Raw genomic sequence first — 23380 nt, 5'->3', positions numbered from 1 at the left:
CCCATTCCTCTTTGGGTACGATTGTGTGGGCGCCGTGCTAAGTTTGCCCACATGATCGTAACACAAAGATCCTACAACGCCACTCGCAGATCTCTGGGAACTTTAGGAATTTGCAAAGTTATGTAATTCTGTTCTGTTTTTCAAATGTTTTGAATGTGAACAATACAGTTCTATATGATATAAGGGAAGATACATTTAGATTTGGATACATTATTCATAAGCAGGGATACGTTTTTGTTACAGTTCGCAATTCACAGTACCACAATGCACTATTTAATGCGTTTCCCCACCATACTGGTGGTTCATCAGGAATATGGGAACTGGTAAAGATTGAGAGATTAGAACATATATTATCCCTCACTATATCATTAGACACCGGTTATCTGTAAATCGTGTCTGAGTATTCATCTCCCCATACAGATGTAGGTCATATATGGAGATTATTCTTATTCAGTATGTATCATAGGGCTACTCCGGAGGGGATGTCATGGCACCAAGTCCATGATAAAGCAATCAATTCAGATAGCCATCAGAGGAATGGGGAATGATACCTCACCAAGATTACTTGGTTTCACACAGACCCCGATTTCCTCCTTTATCTTCCTTGTAAGGTTACCTATAATTTTCCCTATTGAAACTCTCAGGACATCAGTGCAATAGTCTGCCTACAAATCTTTAAATATATGCAAAAAAAATAAAACGTAGAGCAAAGCCTATAGCCATGATGGTAGCTATTGTGCCAATGTCCTGAGAGATTTAGAGACTCCTAGCTATACACTGGGGTCTAAAGTGAAGGGTTATCGCAGAGAGTCAGATAGGAACTATGCCATTTAACCCCACATTTGGAGAGCTGTAACCCAGCTAGTGTGGAGCTCTGTGTATGACCGTCTGTGGACCCTAACAGAGATGCTCATCATAGCATGCTGTACTTTACTGGACCATCTCGACCATTAATGGTGAAGTCAAGGTGGCAAATTACAACCTTTAGCTCCACACAATAGGGTAAATAGTAGGTAACCATACAAGGAAGATAAAGGTGTAATATCGGGGCATTTCATCACTGTGATTTCATTGCATTAATTGGCCAATCAACACTTCAAGGATGTTATAGCGGAACTTTCACTAAGGAATAATCCCACCCTCCCTGCTATAAGGGCGGTGCTGGACCACAATTACTGGATAAGATTTGGGCTAACAACATTAGGAGATTTGTCTAGGGCTAATATGTTTGTCTCTTACACTCAACTACATGACGATTTGCAAACACCCCACTTGCAAACTTTCAGGTATTTTCAATTGTGACATGCAGCAAATGCCCAATTCCCCGCTACAATGATTCAGATCTCTCAATATCCCATAAAAGGAATTTTTCGACCCCAAGGCCCAAAGGGTTGATTTCTGCACTACATACACATTTGTTATCAGCTAAAATTGGTCATAATCCATTACCAATTCAAAATAAATGGAAGGCTCTCATTCCAGAGCTAATATCAGAGGATTGGCAGAATATACTGAAGTCCCATCTATTTGTATCACCGGCAGTAAATAGACTGGTACAACTGTATGTGGTGCACCAATCTTACCATACACCCATAAGAGTACATAAAATGGGCAGAACTCCAACATCAGACTTTCATAAATGCCATCACCCTAATGCTGACTTTTGGCACATGATATGGGATTGCCCGTACATTTGAGATTTCTGGGCTGAGGTGGCAACATTCATGTCTGTGCTCTTGCCCTCCCCCTATACATTTACCCTGAATCCCAAAATAACATTATTTGGCGTGTTAGATGGAGAACAATGGCCTCACCACCTGCAAATTTTTATGAGGGAGGTACTATTCTTGGCTCAGAAGGCAATTGCTCTAAAATGGATGGCTACCAAACCTCCATTCATTAAGGGATCGAAAAATCTAGATAATATTGTTCTAGCTTATGAAAATGTCATCCATCAACATTCAGGCTGCCCTACTAAATTTCACAAAATATAGGGTCCGTGGTTGGATGCTTGTAGCAGCCTACAACATCACTAATATGCCTTATAACCATACACTATAAATAGACCAGTTTGTTCAGTGTTTAAGAAAATGTTTTATCATTATCTCAATGATGTTTAGCATTCACAAAATGGATAACATGAGCTGTAAATCTAATATCAAAGATCTAATGTGGGTGTTTCACCACAACGTTATGCAGCAGATGAATTTTTTTGGAACTAACATAACTTGTAGGGACTAAAAATGTTAATTGCAGTGGAAAATCTAGTGACAATAGTGGGTTTTATGTGTTATCATTATATGTGTAGTTTTTATTTTTGTTGCCATGGTAACAAACTGCATATATTAACAGCTGTCTCAAAGTTGTGTGAGACACTAAGATTGAAAAGCATCCAATCAGAAGGGGGTGTGGCATGGCACTATGCATCATGATGACCTTAGTCCACCCTGTTCACTCACACCCCCTATCCCATCTAATATGTTATAACAATGAATCACTTTTAAAGGGTCAGATGGGGGTGAATAATGGCTGAGAGCCCAAGCCCACCCGGTTTAAACTGCTCATTGACTAGTGGCATAGCAACCCCCAGCAAGTGAAGGAAACCGTTAGTTCATTGAAAAAACTACGACTAACTGTTCATCTGTATCTGTTTAGTCTGATTGGTGGCGGGTCTGACCACTGAGACCCCCACTGATTTCAAGGATGGGGGTCCCATGCACCCCTTTTTAAGTTACTGTGGGATCGCTGAACCAACCCACAGTGGCATCACATTGAGCAGAACAGTGACCATGCATGCACTCCGCTGCTCCATTAAAATGAGTACATACAAAGTTACTGCTCCAATTACTGTGACGTCACTGCAGATTGTTTCAGGGATCCCACAGTGACCAGAAGACATGGGACCCTCATACATGGGATGAGTGGGGATCTCTGATCTGTCTTTTTTTTCACCTTTGGATAGGTGATAAAAATCAGTCGTGAAACAACCATTTTAATTACCATGCAATCTTCTATAGAGAGGTATTGTTATGCTCAGGTCAAGAAGACTACAGAAAAATAAGTTACATTATAAAAGAGCTGGAATAACTTAAAGTTCTGAACTTTAGAGTCTTGATCTGTAGTCAACAGTTAATTGCAAATGGATTCATATTTCATGTTTTACTACAGAAATCCGCTCTGACACTGTGCTTGCTATCTAAAAACAAACTGCTTTTCATCTGTGGATTATAACCTCCGCTATTAAAGGGAAGCATTTACTCTGTCTAATGCTACACTTAAGCCTAGCTAACATTACGCTTTGCCTGAATGTTAATATTAACGCCATCTGCAAGTTATATCCTCTGCATGTCACACCTTTTATTGAAAGAACCACCTTATTAAATCCTTTAGCAAAAAGTATATGACTTGCTTCTGGAATATAATTCCGTAACTGAAAAAGGTAAAGTTGGTTATAATAAATTGTTGATAGTAGTTTCTGAGCTTATGTATGTAATGTATAGAGTACATATATATATGTGTCTATATAATCCAATTTCTACTTTTTTAAAGAAATACATATCTACATAACTTTGATTACCTTCAAGGAATATGGATGTTGGATGTTACATGCATCACTTCACCCTGATAGAAAGATGACTCACCTGGCACTGCAACTATTATAGTAGGGTGTAGGTCAGAATTTAGATATATACTGTATATTTCTTCCCGGGAGATTATTTAGTTCATTTAATGTCTTATGGTATAAAAGAAGTAATGGGCCTACAGTCTTGTAGCGCAAATTGATACAAACCTCTTTTATCCTATTGTTGAGCTTGGGTCCTTATATGATAATTAGATTAGCGCTAAGGAGAGGTTTAACCCAGCGGTGAAGCTAGATACGCACCTGTCCCAAGCCTGGATAGATGGGGAGTGGAGGAAAAAGCAATGGCAAACTACTGCACTATTTCTGCCAAAATACTTTATCGATCACAGCCGGACAAGGATAGTAAAGCAAGTAGAATGATGATTCATAAAGTGACCGAAAGTCTGTCTCGACTGAACGGATAATCATCATTAAGGAGCGGTTTAAGCGATTCCCTCGATCGGTCTGATAGTATGGACAGTTATATTTATCATTTCTACAATGGTACCTCAGGATGCGAGTACCTTAGATTGCGAGTTTTTTGACTTACGGGGAGGCTCTCTCCCGGATTTTTGCTCTGGTTTACAAGCAAAAACTCGGGGTACGAGCCTGCTTGCAAGTCAAAAAACTCGCAAGCTGAGGCTCACCTATCGCCGGCTTTATGTCCTTGTGATGGTCTGTGGCGCTGCTGCAGGCTGTCACTCCCTCGTCCACGCCGACAGAGCATTGCATTCTGGATGAGGGGCTTGAATGCTTGAATTGGTTTACTCATCGCCACGTCAGCCAATGAAAGCCGATGCTGGGTCAACCAATCACAGTCCTTCAATGACATCAGCCTGCTGGAGGAGGGACATTCAAGCCCTGCATCCAGTAAGCAATGCTGTATTGGCGTGCAGGAGGAAGCGACAGCCTGCAGTGGCACAGCAGATGATCACGGAACGTTGGCGGTAGGTGAGTATTGATTTTTCTTTTTACTTGTAGTTAGTTTCCCCATTAAAATGCATCAGAACGCATTAGTGGTGTTTCAATGCATTTCAATGGGGGAAAATGCTTTGACATACGAGTTTTTCGGCTTAAGAGCTCTGTCTCGGAACAAATTAAACTCGTATGTCGAGGCACCACTGTATATCATATTTGGAGGAAATTACACTGCCGCCAAAGTAAACAGGTGACATCAAGCAGCGATCGGGAGTAGCACGGCAGCGGGAGGTGAGTACTGTATTTATTTTTTGTATATACAGTGCATTCCCTATTTCTACCAATGCCACAAACTGGCATCAATTGTTCGGAAAATCAGTTTAAGGAATGAACGCCTTTAAAGCCAGGTAATGTGGTGTCATAAATAGGGAGGTTAGACTATTTTTCCTTAGGTACAGTATAATAGTTTAGGAAACCGTTCTAATATAGCTGGTAGTATATTAGTTTATTTCTTGTTATACAATATTTTCCTTATATAATAATTTGCGATTCCTATGTGATTAACATTTCTATACTGATAGCCAGTTAAAGAGATTTCAGAAGGTCTAGAACTATCTGAACTTAATATATCAATTGTATTTAACTAAACAATTTTACTATTACTATTCATTATTGAGTACTAATTCAAAATGTGATTGTTCTCAGTAAGAGAATCCAACTAATATTGTAGATATGATACCATTTAATGGCATAGTAAATAATATTGAATATCAATTCACTATTATTCATTATTGAAGTTGTTTTTTTCATATAAACTACCTTGTTAATTGACCTTTATCTATTTTTGGTCTAATACAATTGATATTAATAGTATTTTGCATTTCTCGGGGTCATACATTTTTATCTGCCCATTACACCCACACATAAATTAAAATATCTTCATCAATACCACTGTAGGGACCCCTATATAACGAATAGAAAATAACTAATACAAGTCAGTCTGGGGAGTAATGATTTTCTATCCTATACTGTAAACCTGTTTAAGCTTTCTTCTGCATACAGTACACTACATATGATTACAACATGCCCTCATTACTGCAATCATATTAAAAATTGTTGTGTTTGAATGACTCCTCTTTGTCCTGCAGGTGGCACTGTGTGCACTTCAGAGCTGAAACACAGGACGAACATTTGCTGAATACAGAATGCAAGTAAAGAATATCTGGAAACATTACATTGGATTCCCTCACCTAAACCACATTTCAAATCTGAACCAGTAATGAATACATGGTTGAGTAGAGCATTATATGAGCTATATTACATTCTATTCAAGAATCACAGCCAATTATTGAATTTCTGTAGATTCTGCTTCTGCCAAAATTGTTCTTATTTGTGAAATCCCTAAGACCAAATGACTTTAATTATTTTTCCATACAGCACTACTGTAATTTTAGTATTTGCCCATAGAGAGAGAAATTCTCACCAGAAATCTAAAGTAATATGATGCCACTGTGACCACACTGCCAAGTGCCAATTGCTTTAGTCAAGAACAACATGTGCACCTTCAACAACTCTTCAACAAACGATTAGTGTTTCTCCTAGCTCCTCCAGGGCACACAAATGTTTGGCTTGGTTGGTTATTCATCTCTTTAGAGAGGTAGGCTGGGTTATCTCTCAGGGAACCAAAGAATGGGTTGTTAAAATTCAGTGCCCCTGAACCTCTCCCCCCCCCCCCCCTAATGTCATCTGTTAGGGAAAAGTTGAGCTGTTCCCATACACGTTAGACAGTTCAACAGCCCCGCTACTTACTCATATATTAGAGTTACTAGATTGACCCAATGTTCGAACATAAAATGTTTGGAAAAATGGTTGTAAATGTTTTAAGAACTGACTATTTTAATTGGCAAGGACTTCAGCATAAACTACATTTTCAGTGCACCAACTTCCATCTGAGTGTACCTCTTGAACTGTTCGCTGTCCACAGCTTGGTCTTTCATGTTTTGGGGACAGTCAAACTGGTAAGCACTTGATATGAACGTCACTTAGCAACACTTGACTCTCCCTAGCGGTGCTGTTGGCTAAAGCACAACTGCGCCGCTAGACTTAACTTTGACCTGGCCTGACAGTAACTCAATGTATCAAACTCAAATTTTGTGATTTTACGGTGGTCGTGAGGATGTCACAAATCTAATGACACCAAAATCATCCACCAAAGGTCACACAAAGGGGTCAAAGTGTGGTGCAAGACAAAACTTGTAGACTTTTTTATATTGGATTACAATGTGGACTCTTAAAAGAAATCTGCCAATAGCTACCATGATTCATTATTAAGGCACATGATTTTCTTTAAATGGTTCATTTTTACATTGTGCGATCTTTAAGGTGCCCATAGACATTTAATAGCTGTTGGCTTAATGAACGCTCGGATGACAGCAATTTTCCACAACTACTCTAAACATCTGAATGCTCATTTGACCGACGGTTATTCTCCCAACTCCCCCAAACACATGAATGCTCAGTTTGGCAAACCATTCATTGGGGCAGGGAGGTAAGCCGCCGCAAGACAGCTCTAGAAGTAGATTATCCCATGAGGAACAAAAGACTCAGACATTGAAATTCAATGCACCTGTTCCTGACGTCATCTTTTGGGGGAAAGTTTAGCAGCCTCCATACACTTTAGAGGTTCATGTGATCATGCTAAAAGCAGCTAATTCAGATTTGTACAGTCTAATGTGTATGGCGGTCCTTAGTCTGCATGCACATAGTCTGCGTGTCATAATACCACCCTGAGTTGTATGGAGCCATAATATGGGAATGAATAGAGGTTTGTTGGGTCTTAGGGTATGTTCAGATGGTGGAATTCACAGCGGAATTTTTCATGTGAAGTCTGCCTCAAAAAATGCGTCAAAATCAACAGCGTTCTCCTTCGTTTTTGGGGCAGATCCATGTATGCATTTAGCCCTGCATGGAGAATTCTGATATGTAAAATCATGCCACCTACTTAAAATTGGGGAAATTAGTATATGCTTCACTTGCAGATTTTGAACATATTATTAATTGAAATCAATTTTCAGCTTTTCTTTAAAAGTGATATCATAAATACAAGGTTTTTAGATGCAAATCACAGCTAACTTGGTAGTTGTAACTATGAAATAAGGTCTGCATCATAAGACCCATTCTTAATCAATGGTCGAGTAGGCTCCAAGAGTAGAGACTTATATAGTGAGCCATTATTGAGACTATAGAATTAACAACTTAAAGGGGCTCACAACATTATTGAAGCATCTTTCACCTTCTTTAATGTAAATGGGGCTTTCACCGTCATCACTTCCCTTTAACTAGTGATGAAGGCATATTAGTAAAACAAAAAATACATAGTGTGATACAAATCCCTTTTAAAGTTATTGTGATCTGTGATATATCAGCGGTAATTCTAATATTTTAGTTTAATTTCCCAGTAGTGCTTGCATTTTGTTCAGAGTTGGAAGTGATATAGAACTGTAAATATTAAAGTTTTCCTATAATTATTCACATCTACTCATTCTATATATATATATACAGGGGGTGGACAAAAATATGGAAACACTGTACGAAATGCATGCCTTAAATTACAAAGAATTATAAATTATATTTCAATAAGACATGTAGAGACCAATTTTAAGTGGAGGTAATATGATACAGATGCTGCTAGGCAGAAGTGAACATCTGTCCGATCAACAAGATTGCATTGGTCAGGAATTTAAGCTACTCAGTGGCTGTTACCAGCTGGCTCCCAAAACCACCCAAAGCAGGGCAAGAGGTGAAGTAAACACAAATTTAGCGGGAAAGCTCTGAGCCAAACAGGGGTCAAAAGGACAGCTCAGTGCTAATGATTAAAATCTCATGAATTTCATATGGTGTTTCTGTATTTTTGTCCACCCCCATATATATATGATAATATGATAACAGCTGTAAAGTAATTTCTATACACTACTATTTAGTTTCTAATGGGAAAAGTATGCTCTACAAAAAAATAAATTCATAGTTTTTTTCAGTGTGCAAGATGTGTGGTACATTAGCATAATTCAGCATTGTTCTGAAGCTTATCCAGTCATGAATATATTGCTTACAGAAGAAAAGCATAAATGAAAGGGATTTAAATCCATTTTAGGTGTTTAGTCATGTAGAAAATAATTGCAAAGCTGCAATATTTACAGTGTAATTGGGAATAGCATGTGCACATGAAGAAAAATCATGTTTTGAAAATGATGATTTGTCATTAGATGACAAGAAACACAGCACATAAAGAAAACAGACAGTAGGGGAAAATTCATTTTTCAGTCTACAGCTGTAACAGAGCCAAGAACACAATCAATAATAGAATGTGCCATATGACTACTACTTGAGTAAAAATGATAGATTAGGTCCTTGTAGATAGATAGATAGATAGATAGATAGAAAGAATGCTTGGCTGAAAAAAGACAATGTCCATCTAGTTCAGCTTGTTTCCACGCCCCCCCCCCCCCCCCTTGTTGATCCAGAGGAAAGCAAAAAAAAACAATGAGGCAGAAGCCAATTTACTCCATTTGGGGGGGGGGGGGGAATTCCTTTCTGGCTCCATAGTGGAAGTCAGAATACTCCATGGATCAACATTTGAAAAGTTCCTACCTGACTTCAAGACCCAGATCAACAACCCGCTGGTCATTTAATGTTTATATCCTGTTATGTCATAGTGCTCTAAAAAGGCATCTAGTCACCTCTTAAACTCCTCTATGGATTTTGCCATCACCATATCCTCAGGCAGAGTGTTCCACAGTCTCACCTCTCTTACAGTAAAGAACCCCCTTCTGTGTTGGCAATGAAACCTTCTTTCCTCTAACCATAGAGGATGCCCTCTTGTTACCGTCATAGTCCTGGGTATAAGTAGATCATGGGAGAGATCCTTGTATCGTCCCCTGATGTATTTATACATAGTTATTTGATCGCCCCTTAACCGTCTTTTTTCTTGGGTGAAGAATCCCAATTTTGATAGCCTCTCTGTGTGTTTTATTTCTCTGATTCCGTTTATTGATTTAATTGCCCTTCTATGAACCCCCTCAAGCACTGCAATGTCCTTCCTGAGGACTGGTGTCCAGAACTGTACACAGTATTCCATGTGGGGTCTGACAAGTGCCTTTTTATAGTGGAAGAATATTGTTTTTGTCCCTCACACTATACCTCTTTTAATGCACCCCAAGGCTTTATTTGCCTTTACAGCAGCTAATGGATGGATAGATAGATAGATAGATAGATAGATAGATAGATAGATAGATAGATAGATAATCTTGGATAATTCTTGGAATTCGATATATAGATGGATAGATGGATGGATAGATTGCCACTAGAGCTTCATCATGCCTAATACAATAATAAAACTTATACAAGATTTTTTTTTCCTCAAATGAATCTAAAGTAAAGAAAAATGAAGCAGTGTTGCAAATAGTTTTGCTCAAATATCCTATTTTTTTGTGTTTGCAGTCCCTAAATAAACATGTGCATTCAATGGGTATATGCTACAAACAAACTCTAGGTAGTCTGATCCTGCAGTTCCATTTCCTTCGATCTGCCCCTTATTTCTTGTCTTGCTGGCAGATTACCATGAAGTAAGGGGCAGAGAGAAAGCAGTATGATTTGGAGATCAGACTGCATAGGCTTTGTTTGTAGTCTGTAACAATGGAAACATATTATATAGGTCAGCGTAGGCGAGGCGCTGTATACAGGAAACTGTGTATCTTTTTTATTCCTTATTTCTAATGCTAAGTGTGAAATTATGTAATCCATGTATATCTCAGTATGTGAGTTTATTAACAGCTTTCAAATCCTTTTGTCTTTCTCTTTGAAGGTTAGCCAGGCAGTGACAATACTGACAATTATGTATTGTTGTTTCCATTTTTTTATCGGAGTGAGCTATATGGATTACATGGGAGAAAAAATAGCCCTGCAGGATATACTAATGTTGAATTATGCAGTTAGTGGCAGAACTGTAACTGTTTCCTGTATAGAACTATTAGTAAATAGAGATGAACGAGCCTACTCGGTAAGGCAGTTACTCGAGCGAGCATCGCTCTTCTCGAGTAACTGCTTAGTGTTCCGAGCAGGCTCGGGTGGGCTGCAGGGGGCAGGGGGGAGCAGAGCTGGAGGAAGAGTGAGAGAGATCTCTCTCTTCCCTCATCTCTGCTCTGCTTCCCCCCGCTCACCCCCGCAGCCCACTCGAGCCTGCTCGGAACACTAAGCAGTTACTCGAGAAGAGCGATGCTCGCTCGAGTAACTGCCTTACCGAGTAGGCTCGCTCATCTGTATTAGTAAACATACAGTTAGCAGGTATCCATATTGTCATCCCTTAAATTATACAATATTATACTGCATGGTCCCAAAAATTTACACTATACTATACTATAAACATAACACATTCATTTAACATTTGTAGACCTTTTAACAGTGAAGTAGCTTCTGAGAGCCTTTTTATAGGTCAAGGGTAGAATCACTTTTAGAGCTTCAGGTGGCAAGACCATTCCTCTAACCATGCCACAACTCTAATTATTTGCATATCTACCTGAGATGTAACCTCATGCCAGGTTTTACAGCATAAAAACAACTCCTTCTAGGTGCTTGATTTGTTTTGCACAATGCAGAGTTCTAAGAAAAGATCAGCATTTCAATAGAAATTGTAATACAGTGTATTATATTAAAGGAGTTGTCCCACTTCTACCTGTTTTGCTGCAAGAGGCAAACAGCTCTGTAGACTGCTCAGTGGCTCTGGTTGGTACTGCAGACTGAATCTTATTGAAGTAAATAGGACTGTGCCTGCACTACCAACCCGGGCCACTGTGTAATGTATGGAGCTGTCTGCTTCCTGCAGCAAATAATGAATTTTGTGGCATCAGACACCATTACATGATCTGCTATTTGGAATATTTCAATGCCCCATATCTATTATGTGATCCTTGCTGTTTACTCTAGTGCAGGTTAATATGTATGCAAATCTTAGAAGAACAGCTAAATAGGTATTAAAAGAGATTTCATTGGATGAATTATTATTTCTGAAATAAATGATTATCCTTTCTGTAAGGGAAATACAAGATGTCATGGGGGCCCACATCTGGCAGAAGTTCTTGTCTGACAGTACCTTTGTGCAGCCCTTGACATCTTATCTTTCTGCCACAAACACATTGTTAAAGGTCCCCATACATATTAGGGAAATTTTGTTATGACAGGCTGCTTGTTGTATGTGTATGATTTTGGTGGGAAGAATTGGTTCATTAAATTTCAGTTCTGAACTCTTTTGTTCTTCCTGGAGATAAGTCCCCACCAGAGGTGTCTGGCAGCAGCTTATTCCCCCCTACACACTGAGAACACACTGATTGTTAATGTGTATGAAAAAATCTGGAGAAATAACTGTTGGTCTGATTTACTCATACAGCTGGCAGAGTTGGGATCGTAAAGATGTATAGGCAAGTTTAGTATATTTTAAACTTTTTCATTACCTATTATACTTTTACACTGTTATACTGCCATACATCTATCATTTATCTTATGATTGACTTGGTTTGAGCAATTGATCTGTTCATTAGGGTTGTTAGCTCCGTGCTCTGTGCTACAGTACTATACGTATTTACTAAAGCACATAAAACTGTGGCTAATCCTTTTAAAGGAAGTTATGAACATTTTTTTGTTATTTAAACAGAACTAGAGATGAGCGAGCATACTCGATAAGGCAAACTACTCAAGCGAGTAGTGTCTTATTTGAGTACCTGCCCGCTCGTCTCTAAAGACTCGGCTGCCGGCACGGGTGACAGGTGAGGTGTGGCGGTGAGCAGGAGGGAGCGGGAGGGAGAGAGGGAGAGAGAGATCTCCCCTCCTTTCCTCCCTGCTTTCCCCCTGCTTTCTCCCCGCCCCCTGCTGGCACCCGAATCTTTAGAGACGAGTGGGCAGGTACTCAAATAAGGCACTACTCGCTTGAGTAGTTTGCCTTATCGAGTATGCTCGCTCATCTCTAAACAGAACCTATCAAGGGATAAAGTCAGTGGTGCTGGCTGCATAGCTTTGTATCTGCAGTCCTATCTCTGTTTTGCTCTTTCAAAGTTACACCTGTTCACCTAGAAGAGTTTTTCTTCTGTCTGTCTTCCGATACTTCCAGTGTGTCAAGTGGGTGACCTCCATCACTCACTGTGAACATGTGCAAACTGCCCACTTGACACTTTGAAAGCGTTAGGAGTCGGACCTAAAAAAAAGCCCTTCTGGGTGAACCAAGGTGAGTAAAACGATAAAGATAATGTCAGCAGGACTGCAGACGCAGAGCTATGCAGCCATCCCCACTGACTTTATCACATGACTAGTCGACTTTGCATCTAGAAAGATCCTTAATTCGAAAAATGTACAGCTTCAGTAACACTTAAGACTTTTTCTGTTTTCAGCTCACAGTTGTTCTTGCCAAAAGCTGTAATAGTCATTTATCAACAGATTGCTAGGAAATATGCTGCGTATAGTACTTTGTTTTTGATTTGCTACTGATTGAAAAACAGGTGAAGAGTTGTTTTTTATAATCTTTTTTAATCCATTTGCCAATAACCTCAGAGATACAAAAACACAATCATAACAGATTGTGAAATTTGGCTCATCATGGTGGGATTGATAAAGATGTAGTTTTATCCTTTTTTTAACGAAGCAATAAATGCACATTTGTTGAAGAACCTTAGTACGGTGCCATTAGATGTCAGGCAGTGTGGTGTCTAACAACCAGCCTAAAAACTTGCTGATATTTTCACATATCATCAAATTATAACTTGTTGATGCCAACAATACATCAGGAAAATAATACCAAATACATAGAAAATGTTAACACACTCAGTGGAGATCAATATTTTCTTAGATTCAAACTTTAACTTTTAAGTGTAAATTACCCTCATTAGGTAACCCCCTATTACCATAAAATAATTAATAAATTGCCATATAAACCACTGAATGTATTGAAAGGAAGATTTAACCAAAAGTGGGTACAATTCACAGGATAAAGTTACTTTCCAAGTTACATTGACCTATAAATTTGCTTAAACAATAGTTGTAGAAAACTAGAAATAAAACAAGTGCACAGACTTTATGACCAATATCTGCGTTTCCATTGCTTCTCCAAAATATATCTTCGAGAGAAGAGCTGGACACAATATTTGGGATTTTCAAGTGAGCATAAAAATACACATTCTGCTTTCCATCTGTCTAGCAGAGCTATATTCAATCAGAATACCTGAGAAAAGCAATCACAAGAAATAAGCTAGCTATCAAACATACAACACTGTGACAAGTACCATAAAATTCATTCTTCCAGGGTTTATTTTATTTTCCAGTGTTCTAGAAAACAAGCAGAAATTGTACATACATAGATGGGATTCCATAGGATTTGCTAATGAAAGCCTTTCAAATAGATACTATTAGTGCCATAACAAGAGCTAGGCAGAGTAGGCAGCTGCCTAGGGAACAATTGATAGGGAGGGCAGGTGGAGCTAAATAACTAGTTGTGGACTGCAACTTTCTTAGTATGTGTTCTTCTTATGTATGATAGTGGTCAGATTCTGAACACAAAGGGAAGTATGAAGCCGAGACAGAAGCTGTAAGAACTGGTGGACCCTAGTACAGCTGGTATAGAGTCGCAGAGCCTTCATCAGGATTATTGTGCTGTTATACTGTTATATAGATGAATAATACATGATATTAACCAATACCACAAAAAATTTCTCTCTCTCTCTCTCTCTCTCTCTCTCTCTCTCTCTCTCTCTCTCTCTCTCTCTCTATATATATATATATATATATGTATATATACATTGCAGTGCTTCTAACACAATGAACTTCATGTATACGAACTAGTACAGATGAAAGATTGTGATGTTGCCCATAGCAACATATGAATATGCATTTTTTTTCAAAGGTCTGAACATTAAAGCAGTGATCATATTAATTGATATAGGCAACAGCTTCTGTTCTTGTCTGTACTTGCTTTCATACATGAGACTCAATATATTCCTGTTTTAGTGAATACATGTCTTACTTTGGACCACATTCAGATAGCAACAATAAGATCATTGCTTAGAACTAAATTGTAACATAGATAATATTACGGTTTGGCCACTCATAATGGTATTATTTTAGAAACAATCCCCAATATTCCCACATAAATGGATTGTCTGACTTCCAAATGTTTTTTTCCAAATTCCCCCTACCTTTATAAACTTCCATATGCATGCTTACTGTATAGTTCTGAGTATCCTTCCTCTATAACTGCCTACTGTGGCTCCAATATCTTTTTTTCTTTATGAAATGAATTTAGCAGTCCTTCAGAGCTATTAAAGTGACCACCATTGTCATGTAAGAAACAACATTATCTATGACTACTCTACGCCTCTCTGTGTGGCACCGATCTGCCCTACAGTCATTCAGAGTGCACTCCATGACTGCAGGTTATCCTACTCTGTGACTATAATTTTTCAGTATTACATGAATTTGCATTGACAGCCATTTAATATAAATCTTATGATAAGTAGTAATTATATCAATAGAGCCACTATGCAGTCATCGGACTACATATACAAGGCAATCGAATTAGCTAACACTCCTGATTCCTTCTTATGAGGCTGCAATTCTGTTCTTCTAAAAGGTAGAGTTGATTGCAGCCCCAGAGAACAAAGCAACACAGGAAAGCTATATAACCCATTGTGAAAGAGACAATTGAAGATTGAGCTAGGAGTAGATATATACCAAGGTATATTCGAACAAAACATTCATGTTGGCCTTTATTGCCACCACTACTGCAAAATCGCAACCAAATTATGTGTTTTATTGAAATCACATTAAAACACAGCTTTTTGCCATGGTCTATGCTATATACCATAACAGGAATGCGCTATTTGAATATACTCTGGTACTGCTGTTATAACCCTAACCCAGCTCCATCTTCAATTATCCTTTCCTGAGTAGATGATAACCTTTGTCATATTCATCTATCCTCTGGGACTACGATCAACATTAGCTGTCAGGATCAAAGCATTGCTCTACAGATGTCAGACAGATTATGCAAGCATCTAAAAGAACAGTACCATGTGGCAAGTTGAAGAAAGAACACCTGTGCATCCCCAGGGAAGCTGATGATAAGTTTCTAATGCACATACTTGTCCTGTAGCTTCAGGATGGCCTACTGCACAAGTGTGACATTGTATCCCTATGATAAGACAGTTTATGGCCCATAAATCATCACATTCTCATCCTGTAGATAAAATACCACTGCGGGACAAAGGCAATGGCAAATCCTTTACCACCAGCAGTAAGACTCGGGGTCATTGGGGGAGAATTTTATTAAGAAGGAAACTATTTAGAAAATGTAATATCATTTCAATTACTCACTGTTTTATGATTTCTGCTTGCGGTCACTGGGAAATTCCACTGAAGGAAATCTGTTATGGTCATGAAACAATCACTTAGATGTTCAGTTGATTATAATATAGAGCTCTCATAACTGGACTGTATGGAGTTGTGCATCTGTATGTTTATCACATGACCAGGACAGTCCTATTCTACAACTGCAAGTGGAGATCTAGAAAGACTATAAGGAATCAATACAAGAAGCATATTAGCGAATTGTAGAACTTTTTATCATACAGTAAATAAAATGTATTTGCTTAAAAAATTATGCCATTTTATCAATAGCCATGTAGATAATTAAAAGGAACCTGTCATCAACTATAAGCATCATAAACTAATCCATCATTCAGACACTGAGAGATAAAGTGTCCCTCAACAGACCGCATGCTGTTATCTCTGCAGGAGCTGACAGATAACATTGCAGGTGATTGCACAGCTGGGCATGTGTTTATTCACAGGCTGGGCTCTTCAAACAGTGCCCGGAGGCCCTTTTACATGCAAATGAAGATGATAAAGTGTTAATGGTTATTAATGGCCATTAACACTTTATGTAAAAAGATCGCTAAATCTTTCAGTCATTTGAAAGATTATCTTTGCATGTAAATGTGCCTTGTTATGTTGTTTAGACTTTAAGTGACAAGGAGTCCAGGGAGCATCTTTTAATATTCACCTTGTCTCCCGTTCCCACGTTTTCCCCAGGCAAAGTCAGAGCCCGCACAGCCAGCATAACTCTTTTCAGAAGGATGTGCTTGCACACTCCCATAGAGATGTACTGGATTGTGCATGTACTCCCTTATGACAAGAGTCATGCTTGCTGTGTGTATGCTGACTTTGCCTGAGGACACTGCAAGAATGGGGGACCAGGTATGAAAAGAGGCTCCCTGGACACCTTATCACCTAAACTATAAGTACTCTAGCTTAATTTATGGTACTTGTAGTTGATGACAGGTTCCCTTTAAATATCTTTCCTGGATACCACACACCTTATATTTGAGACTGGCTACGATTCAAAGAAAGATCTTAGAAAATGGTAAAAGAGACAAAGAGATCAACCTTAGACAGAATACAGCTAATCCATCATATTTTGTGTCAGTATATCCCTTTTCTTCAGCCTAGAAACATTTCTAATGCGTTAGAGAAGACGACAGAAACAAGGCTGTAGACAAAAGTTTATTTACACCATACAACATTTTAAATATTTTATACAGAGCTGCAGCAGAGAAAGCCACCATGAGCTTCCAAGATAAAACTGCAATAATAAAGATGTGAAATATATTATTCATATAAAAGTGAGATTATTACTTTATTGCATTTAAAGCAATGAAGAACGTAGCTCAACAAACATTCATTTAATGACAAAAATTTTGCTTTTTATATTATAAAGTAAAAAGTGTAGTAATGGCCAAACAGACTGTTATAAATTTTAAAAACTGCATATATACATTGTGCTTCATGGTGAAGTTTTTTGAAAACTAAACCAAATGAAGCTGTTACAACATGAATTGTTGTTTGAGGTTGATCTATAAAGATTACCTTACAAATCCATTCCACGGGTACTTACAACACATGATGGTAAGATTTGTACACCTGGTTCTGCACTAGATTTTCTAGTGAGAGTAGACAAGAAAAAGAAAAAAGAAAAGAAAAAGAAAAATAAAGAACACTGACATTTGGCACATGAAGTTCCTGACATGAATTTGTCACAAAAGTCCAGGCGCCAGGCTTCTAAAGTTTTTTGTTGTGTCAGTGCAAATGACTTGTTTTCTTCTTTCAGTCTTTTTTTTATAGTAATATTAAACCTCTGTTTGAAAGTCGCCTTCCTGTACATCTAAAGGCAAATTTAGACACTTCTCCCATTCCGAGGGTCTAAGTTCTAAAGAATCTTTTGCTTCTGAATCTAATACATTTATTGTTGTATAGTGTTGATATTCACTTGGGCTTTTGAAACTGTCCCATGGATTCTTGTTTACTGCTGAGTTATCCTGTTCAAAAAATATACAAAAAGAAACATTGGTTTAAATGACAGTTGTACTATAGGACTAAACCATCTAGGCCAGCTAATACACAGAAATAGAAAATATCCCAAACATTTTACATGTATTTATGAAAAGTTGCTTTGTCAATACAGGTATTGGGCAAAAAAATATATAGCAAATTCCATAAAGATGTTCAGCAATAGTCAGTGAAAGGGAGTTTCTGGGACTACAAAAAATATAATAGCCAGGCAATAGTGTAAAATAAAAAATATGCTGTAGTCACCTCTTTAAGTGGGCACCTGCTCTAGTGGAGGAACTCCCGTCTCTGATGCCGTAAGAAGTTACAGTAGTTAAGTGCAATCCACTGTACATCTGATCGCTCAGTCAATCACAGGCTTTACTAGTGATTCTTCCATAAGTGGCATGTGACCAATGAAGCCTGAGATTGGCCGAACAGTCATGTGTACAAGGAATGGCACATGACAGCTGCAGCTTCTTCCGGGATCAGAGAAGAGGGGACTGTGACCACTGCACTGGTATGGGTGGGTGGGGGAATTAAGGAGGTGAGTACTTAGACAGTCAGAAGGATAAGCTATGAATCTGTACCACCAAACAACTCTGCCAATAACCTGGCCAGTTGAGCATTCAGTTCAGAGACTATCGGATGACTTGAGGCAAACTGTTTTGATGGATCAAAGATTCATGCAGAAAGGTCTTGTGAAAAAAAGGTTTGGTACGGTGTTAGCCAGTAGAGTGAAGTGTGGTTGTTCTCAGTAAGAGAAACCAAGTGATCTTGTAGATATGATACCTTTTAATGGCTAACAAAAATACATGATGTTACATGATAGGTCTTGTGGAATACATGATGTTATGGAAAAGAAAGAGTAGACTACTGCCTTTGCTGTAGTTTTTACAATGCATAAACCTTAATAAAGTCCACACTAGCACTAAGTGGATATGAATATGATGACAAATATTGACTAGGAAAATGGAACTGAACTTTTTTGTAAAGCTGTGTGAAGAAGTAAGGATTCCCCATGTAACATTTTTTATTAACATACATGGCCATATTAATATTTGATTTTCCTTCAGTAATAATAAACAATAACAAATTGACTCTGCAATAATTTACTAAAAAAAAAATCTTGAATTCTCTGTTACTATAATTATGTGCACTGTGCCTTGTTCTGATAAGTTTCTCTACTCAGCACACGGACATTTCTTCCCAAATGCTAACCTCCTGCTACATAATCTTTTCTGCATAATCATGCACATTCTCTTAGTATTCATTTTCTGTTTAGTGTCTTTATGCCAAGATTCTTTGCAACACTGCCTTTTTCAGATTGGCAGACTCTGCTACCCTTTGGTGAAGCTCTTTAGAACTTTAAATGGTGGGCAGCTGGAACTACCATTGTGATGTATTGAAGCTCAGTAAACCCGATAAATCGGAATTTTAATCCTATAAGCAGGACAATAAAAAGTTTCTATTTACACCCGAAGGTTCTGCCTTCCGTTCTACGCAGGTACAGTGTGGAGCTGGCACCAGGCTGCGTACAGGTCTCCAGAGTGGAAGTTCTGTGGTTTGAGTTTGTTTTTTTCACTTCACCTTGGCATCAGTAGTGTCCTAACTGAGATGTAGAGGAATCCGAGGAAAACACTGCAGACTGCTGGAAGGTGTTGCTTCGCTTAAAGTATTGCTGAACTGTGAATGTCTTGAGATTTGTGAACTAATTATAAAGGTGGCTTGAGATCTGCTTTTATTAATCAGAAGAAGACGATCTTATTTGTTTTATAGAACTTTACATGAAAGCACTGACAGCAGGCCAGAGTGCATATATTGGCAAAGAAGTGGACATGATACCACTAAAGTAGAAAACTCTCCAAATAGTGATTTTAATCGTAACTTTTTAAACTTTTTATACCAATTTTTCACAGTTTTCATGATTTCAGCTAGCTACCCTTCAATAGGAATTTCCACTGCTCACTCCTAGGCTAAGTGTGTCTGTCACATGACCAAAATGGATTTGTATGCCCCGCTAGTACACAAAGAAAGATCCTATTTAGTGACAGCAACAGAGATATTGAAACTGTAAGGAAAATAATACAACCTTTCATTATCCACTAAGAATAACACTTCAAATTTATTTGCTGAAACCCAAGCATTGGTCGTAAATAGAGATGAGCGAACGTACTCGTTACGAGTACTTACGCACCCGAGTACCGCCATTTTCGAGTACTTCAGTACTCGGGTGAAAAGATTCGGGGGGCGCCGTGGCGGCACGGGGGGTAGCAGTGGGGAGTGGGGGGGAGAGGGAGAGAGAGAGGGTTCCCCCCTGTTCCCCGCTGCTACCCCCCGCACCGCCACGCCTCTCCCCGCCCCCCGGCGCCCCCCGAATCTTTTCACCCGAGTACTGAAGTACTCGAAAATGGCGGGACTCGGGTGCGTAAGTACTCGTAACGAGGACGTTCGCTCATCTCTAGTCGTAAACCTTGTCCATAGATGCTCTGCCAGTGCACGTTTCTGCACAGTATAATATATCTATATCTATGATGGCTTACCATATTTTCCCCTTCCGAAGATCTACTGGCAGAGACATGATTTAGACTGCAGACAGTGATTCTTAAGATCTGTAATAATTTTACTTACCATACTTCCAGTATTTGGTATATCCCGAAATCTATCCAGAGTTTGAAATTTCTGGTTTAATTCCTGAAATAGCTCCATGTGCCTCTTTCTAGTATGCATGACCTTCTGTTAAGAGAAATGATTATTTTATTTGAATAAATTATGCATGTGCAGGAATTACAAATTATATAAATTAGTAAGATGTAGTGAATTGTAATGCTAAGGATGTAATACAAGCAATCTCTAGTATAAGTCACCAGAAAACATAAAATTATTACTGCAGGCATAACATTTTGTTACTTTTTTGATGTACCGTCTTAGCAAACTGTACTGTATATCATACAGTAATTCCTAGTTATAGCTTCAGTATATATTTTTAAATATGATAAATTTTTTCATAGTTTGTACAAGCTGCAAGTTTTTTTTTAATACATATTAAATTAGTGGGATAGTTGTAGTAGTATTTCTAAGCAATTATAAGAGATAATAGTTAATAGTTGTTGGTTACCCCTAATTCCTATATTTACTTAAATTACACCAAATACATCACTATTAGGGATGAGCGAGTATACTCGCTAAGACACTACTTGCTCGAGTAATGTGCTTTAGCCGAGTATCTCCCTGCTCGTCCTTGAAGATTCGGGAGCCACCGCAGCTGACAGGTGAGTCGCAGCGGGGAGCAGGGGAAAGCGGGCGGGAGAGAGGGAGAGAGAGATCTCCCCTCCGTTCCTGCCCGCTCTCCCTCGCAGCTCCCCGCGCCGCCCCCCGAATCTTCAGGGACGAGCGGGGAGATACTCGGCTAAGGCACATTACTCGAGCGAGTAGTGCTTTAGCGAGTATACTCGCTCATCCCTAATCGCTATGCTTTATTAAAACTATTAAATGTAAAATGCATTTAAGTGCAAATGCAACAAAAAACAAAAGTCCGCACCTCCAACAAATACATTAACTGTGAAGGTCCACAAAAGCTATGGCAGCAACAGTTATTGTAACAAACGCCTGTTTCAGCACTCCTACACATTATAATATCTGCACAAAACTGTACAACTTTTGTTTATACTAACCGCATAAAAATGAAAGCTTCTTAGTGCACAATTTGACTTAATTATGTGGGTCTAGCCACCACATCCAGGCAAACCTCAATGGACAGGCTCCCAGCTCCATAGATATCTCTTTTTGGGCTAAAAAGCCCCCATGTAAATGGGAAAGCTGGATACTATACTATAACTGGACCACCTGGGACAGATGGGTAAATGGAGTGCATAACATGTGCAGACAGCCACTTCTATACAAATGTACATGCAACAAAAAACAAAAGTCTGGGAGGCCATACATTGAACTTTGCCTGGATGCGGCAGATGTGCCCACATAATTTGATCAAATGCTAAGAACCTTGCATTTTTATGCAGTTAGTATAAGCAATAGTTGTGCAGTTTTGTGCAGATATTAAATGTGTATAATTACTGAAGACTTGAAAGCTGAATATAACAAATTAGGCCTAATTCACTCTTGTGCTATGGATTCCTTTTTCTTGCTTCATTATGGGAGCAGGAAAATGGAATCCCTGGGCTGAAAAGATCCGCCTTATGACAGAACTGAATGGCATTAATGAACCCCATTGACTATAGAGTGAAAATCAGCAACAGAGGTTCCAAACAGAACCTCTGACACTTATGTGAACTCAGCCTTGCAAAGACGAAAATTCAATAAATCTTTTAAAATGTCCAAAGGTGACCATATAGGGTGAATTAGACACTGTTGAACTTTGTATGGTTGTAAATTTCTGTGGTGGTACGAACCAAATACAGTTTGATGACTGGTTGGTCATCCATCTGCCAGTCAGTTGATACTATATTTCATCTCTATGGCCAATTTACATAGATACCTTAAACAAAATGCTTATGCCTAATGTATGTCCTAAAGAGGCAGTACTTGACAAAAGAATTATATTTTGGGGGGTTTTCTGTATCACTGAGTCATGTGCTGCCTTCTCACACCATGCAGTTGGCATAACATGCACTAGGCAAACAGAACCTCTGACACTTATGTGAACTCAGCCTTGCAAAGACGAAAATTCAATAAATCTTTTAAAATGTCCAAAGGTGACCATATAGGGTGAATTAGACACTGTTGAACTTTGTATGGTTGTAAATTTCTGTGGTGGTACGAACCAAATACAGTTTGATGACTGGTTGGTCATCCATCTGCCAGTCAGTTGATACTATATTTCATCTCTATGGCCAATTTACATAGATACCTTAAACAAAATGCTTATGCCTAATGTATGTCCTAAAGAGGCAGTACTTGACAAAAGAATTATATTTTGGGGGGTTTTCTGTATCACTGAGTCATGTGCTGCCTTCTCACACCATGCAGTTGGCATAACATGCACTAGGCAGAAGTTTTGTCTAGAGTGCTTCTTTTGGAAATCTTTAGATTTTTTTTTTACTAATTAAATTCCAATTCTGAAATATATTATTTGCTTTCAAACCATTTTTTTTCTGATTGTAGATTTTTTATTTTACTTTCTGTATCTGATAATGGGGCAATCGTCTTGACCGTGTTGCAGCTCTGGTCTGTTAACGGCAGTTCAGAGATATGCTTTACATACACTAGATGGACATGTGGAAACTGGTTGTCTAGAAATGCCTCATTGACTTCTTTGGTATTTAGGCATGATCTGTGTAGAGGTCACTGTGCAGGTGAGAGGTATATTGTGACCATTACTTATTGTGAATAGTGTAATATTATGTTATCTACTATGCCAATGAGTTATGAGAAATGATCTCTACGAAGTATCAGCCTATTAAGAGG

General features: G+C 38.6%; 1 protein-coding gene across 1 annotated transcript in view; it reads right to left on the bottom strand.

Moving 5' to 3' along the window:
• Positions 1 to 17302: 17302 nt before the first annotated feature.
• Positions 17303 to 23380, bottom strand: part of ADGRB3 (adhesion G protein-coupled receptor B3) — a 918092-nt gene continuing 912014 nt past the window's right edge. The window contains exons 29-30 of the mRNA XM_066604215.1: positions 20588 to 20692; positions 17303 to 17946 (exon numbers count right to left, since the gene is read on the bottom strand). Coding sequence (XP_066460312.1) covers positions 17758 to 17946; positions 20588 to 20692 — 294 coding nt within the window. The 3' untranslated portion in view covers positions 17303 to 17757. The remainder of the gene's footprint in view (positions 17947 to 20587; positions 20693 to 23380) is intronic.

Source organism: Eleutherodactylus coqui, chromosome 1, assembly GCF_035609145.1.
Source record: "Eleutherodactylus coqui strain aEleCoq1 chromosome 1, aEleCoq1.hap1, whole genome shotgun sequence".
Taxonomy (NCBI): domain Eukaryota; kingdom Metazoa; phylum Chordata; class Amphibia; order Anura; family Eleutherodactylidae; genus Eleutherodactylus; species Eleutherodactylus coqui.
The sequence above is the reverse complement of the archived record's forward strand: the minus strand, read 5'-3'. Positions and strand labels throughout refer to the sequence as shown.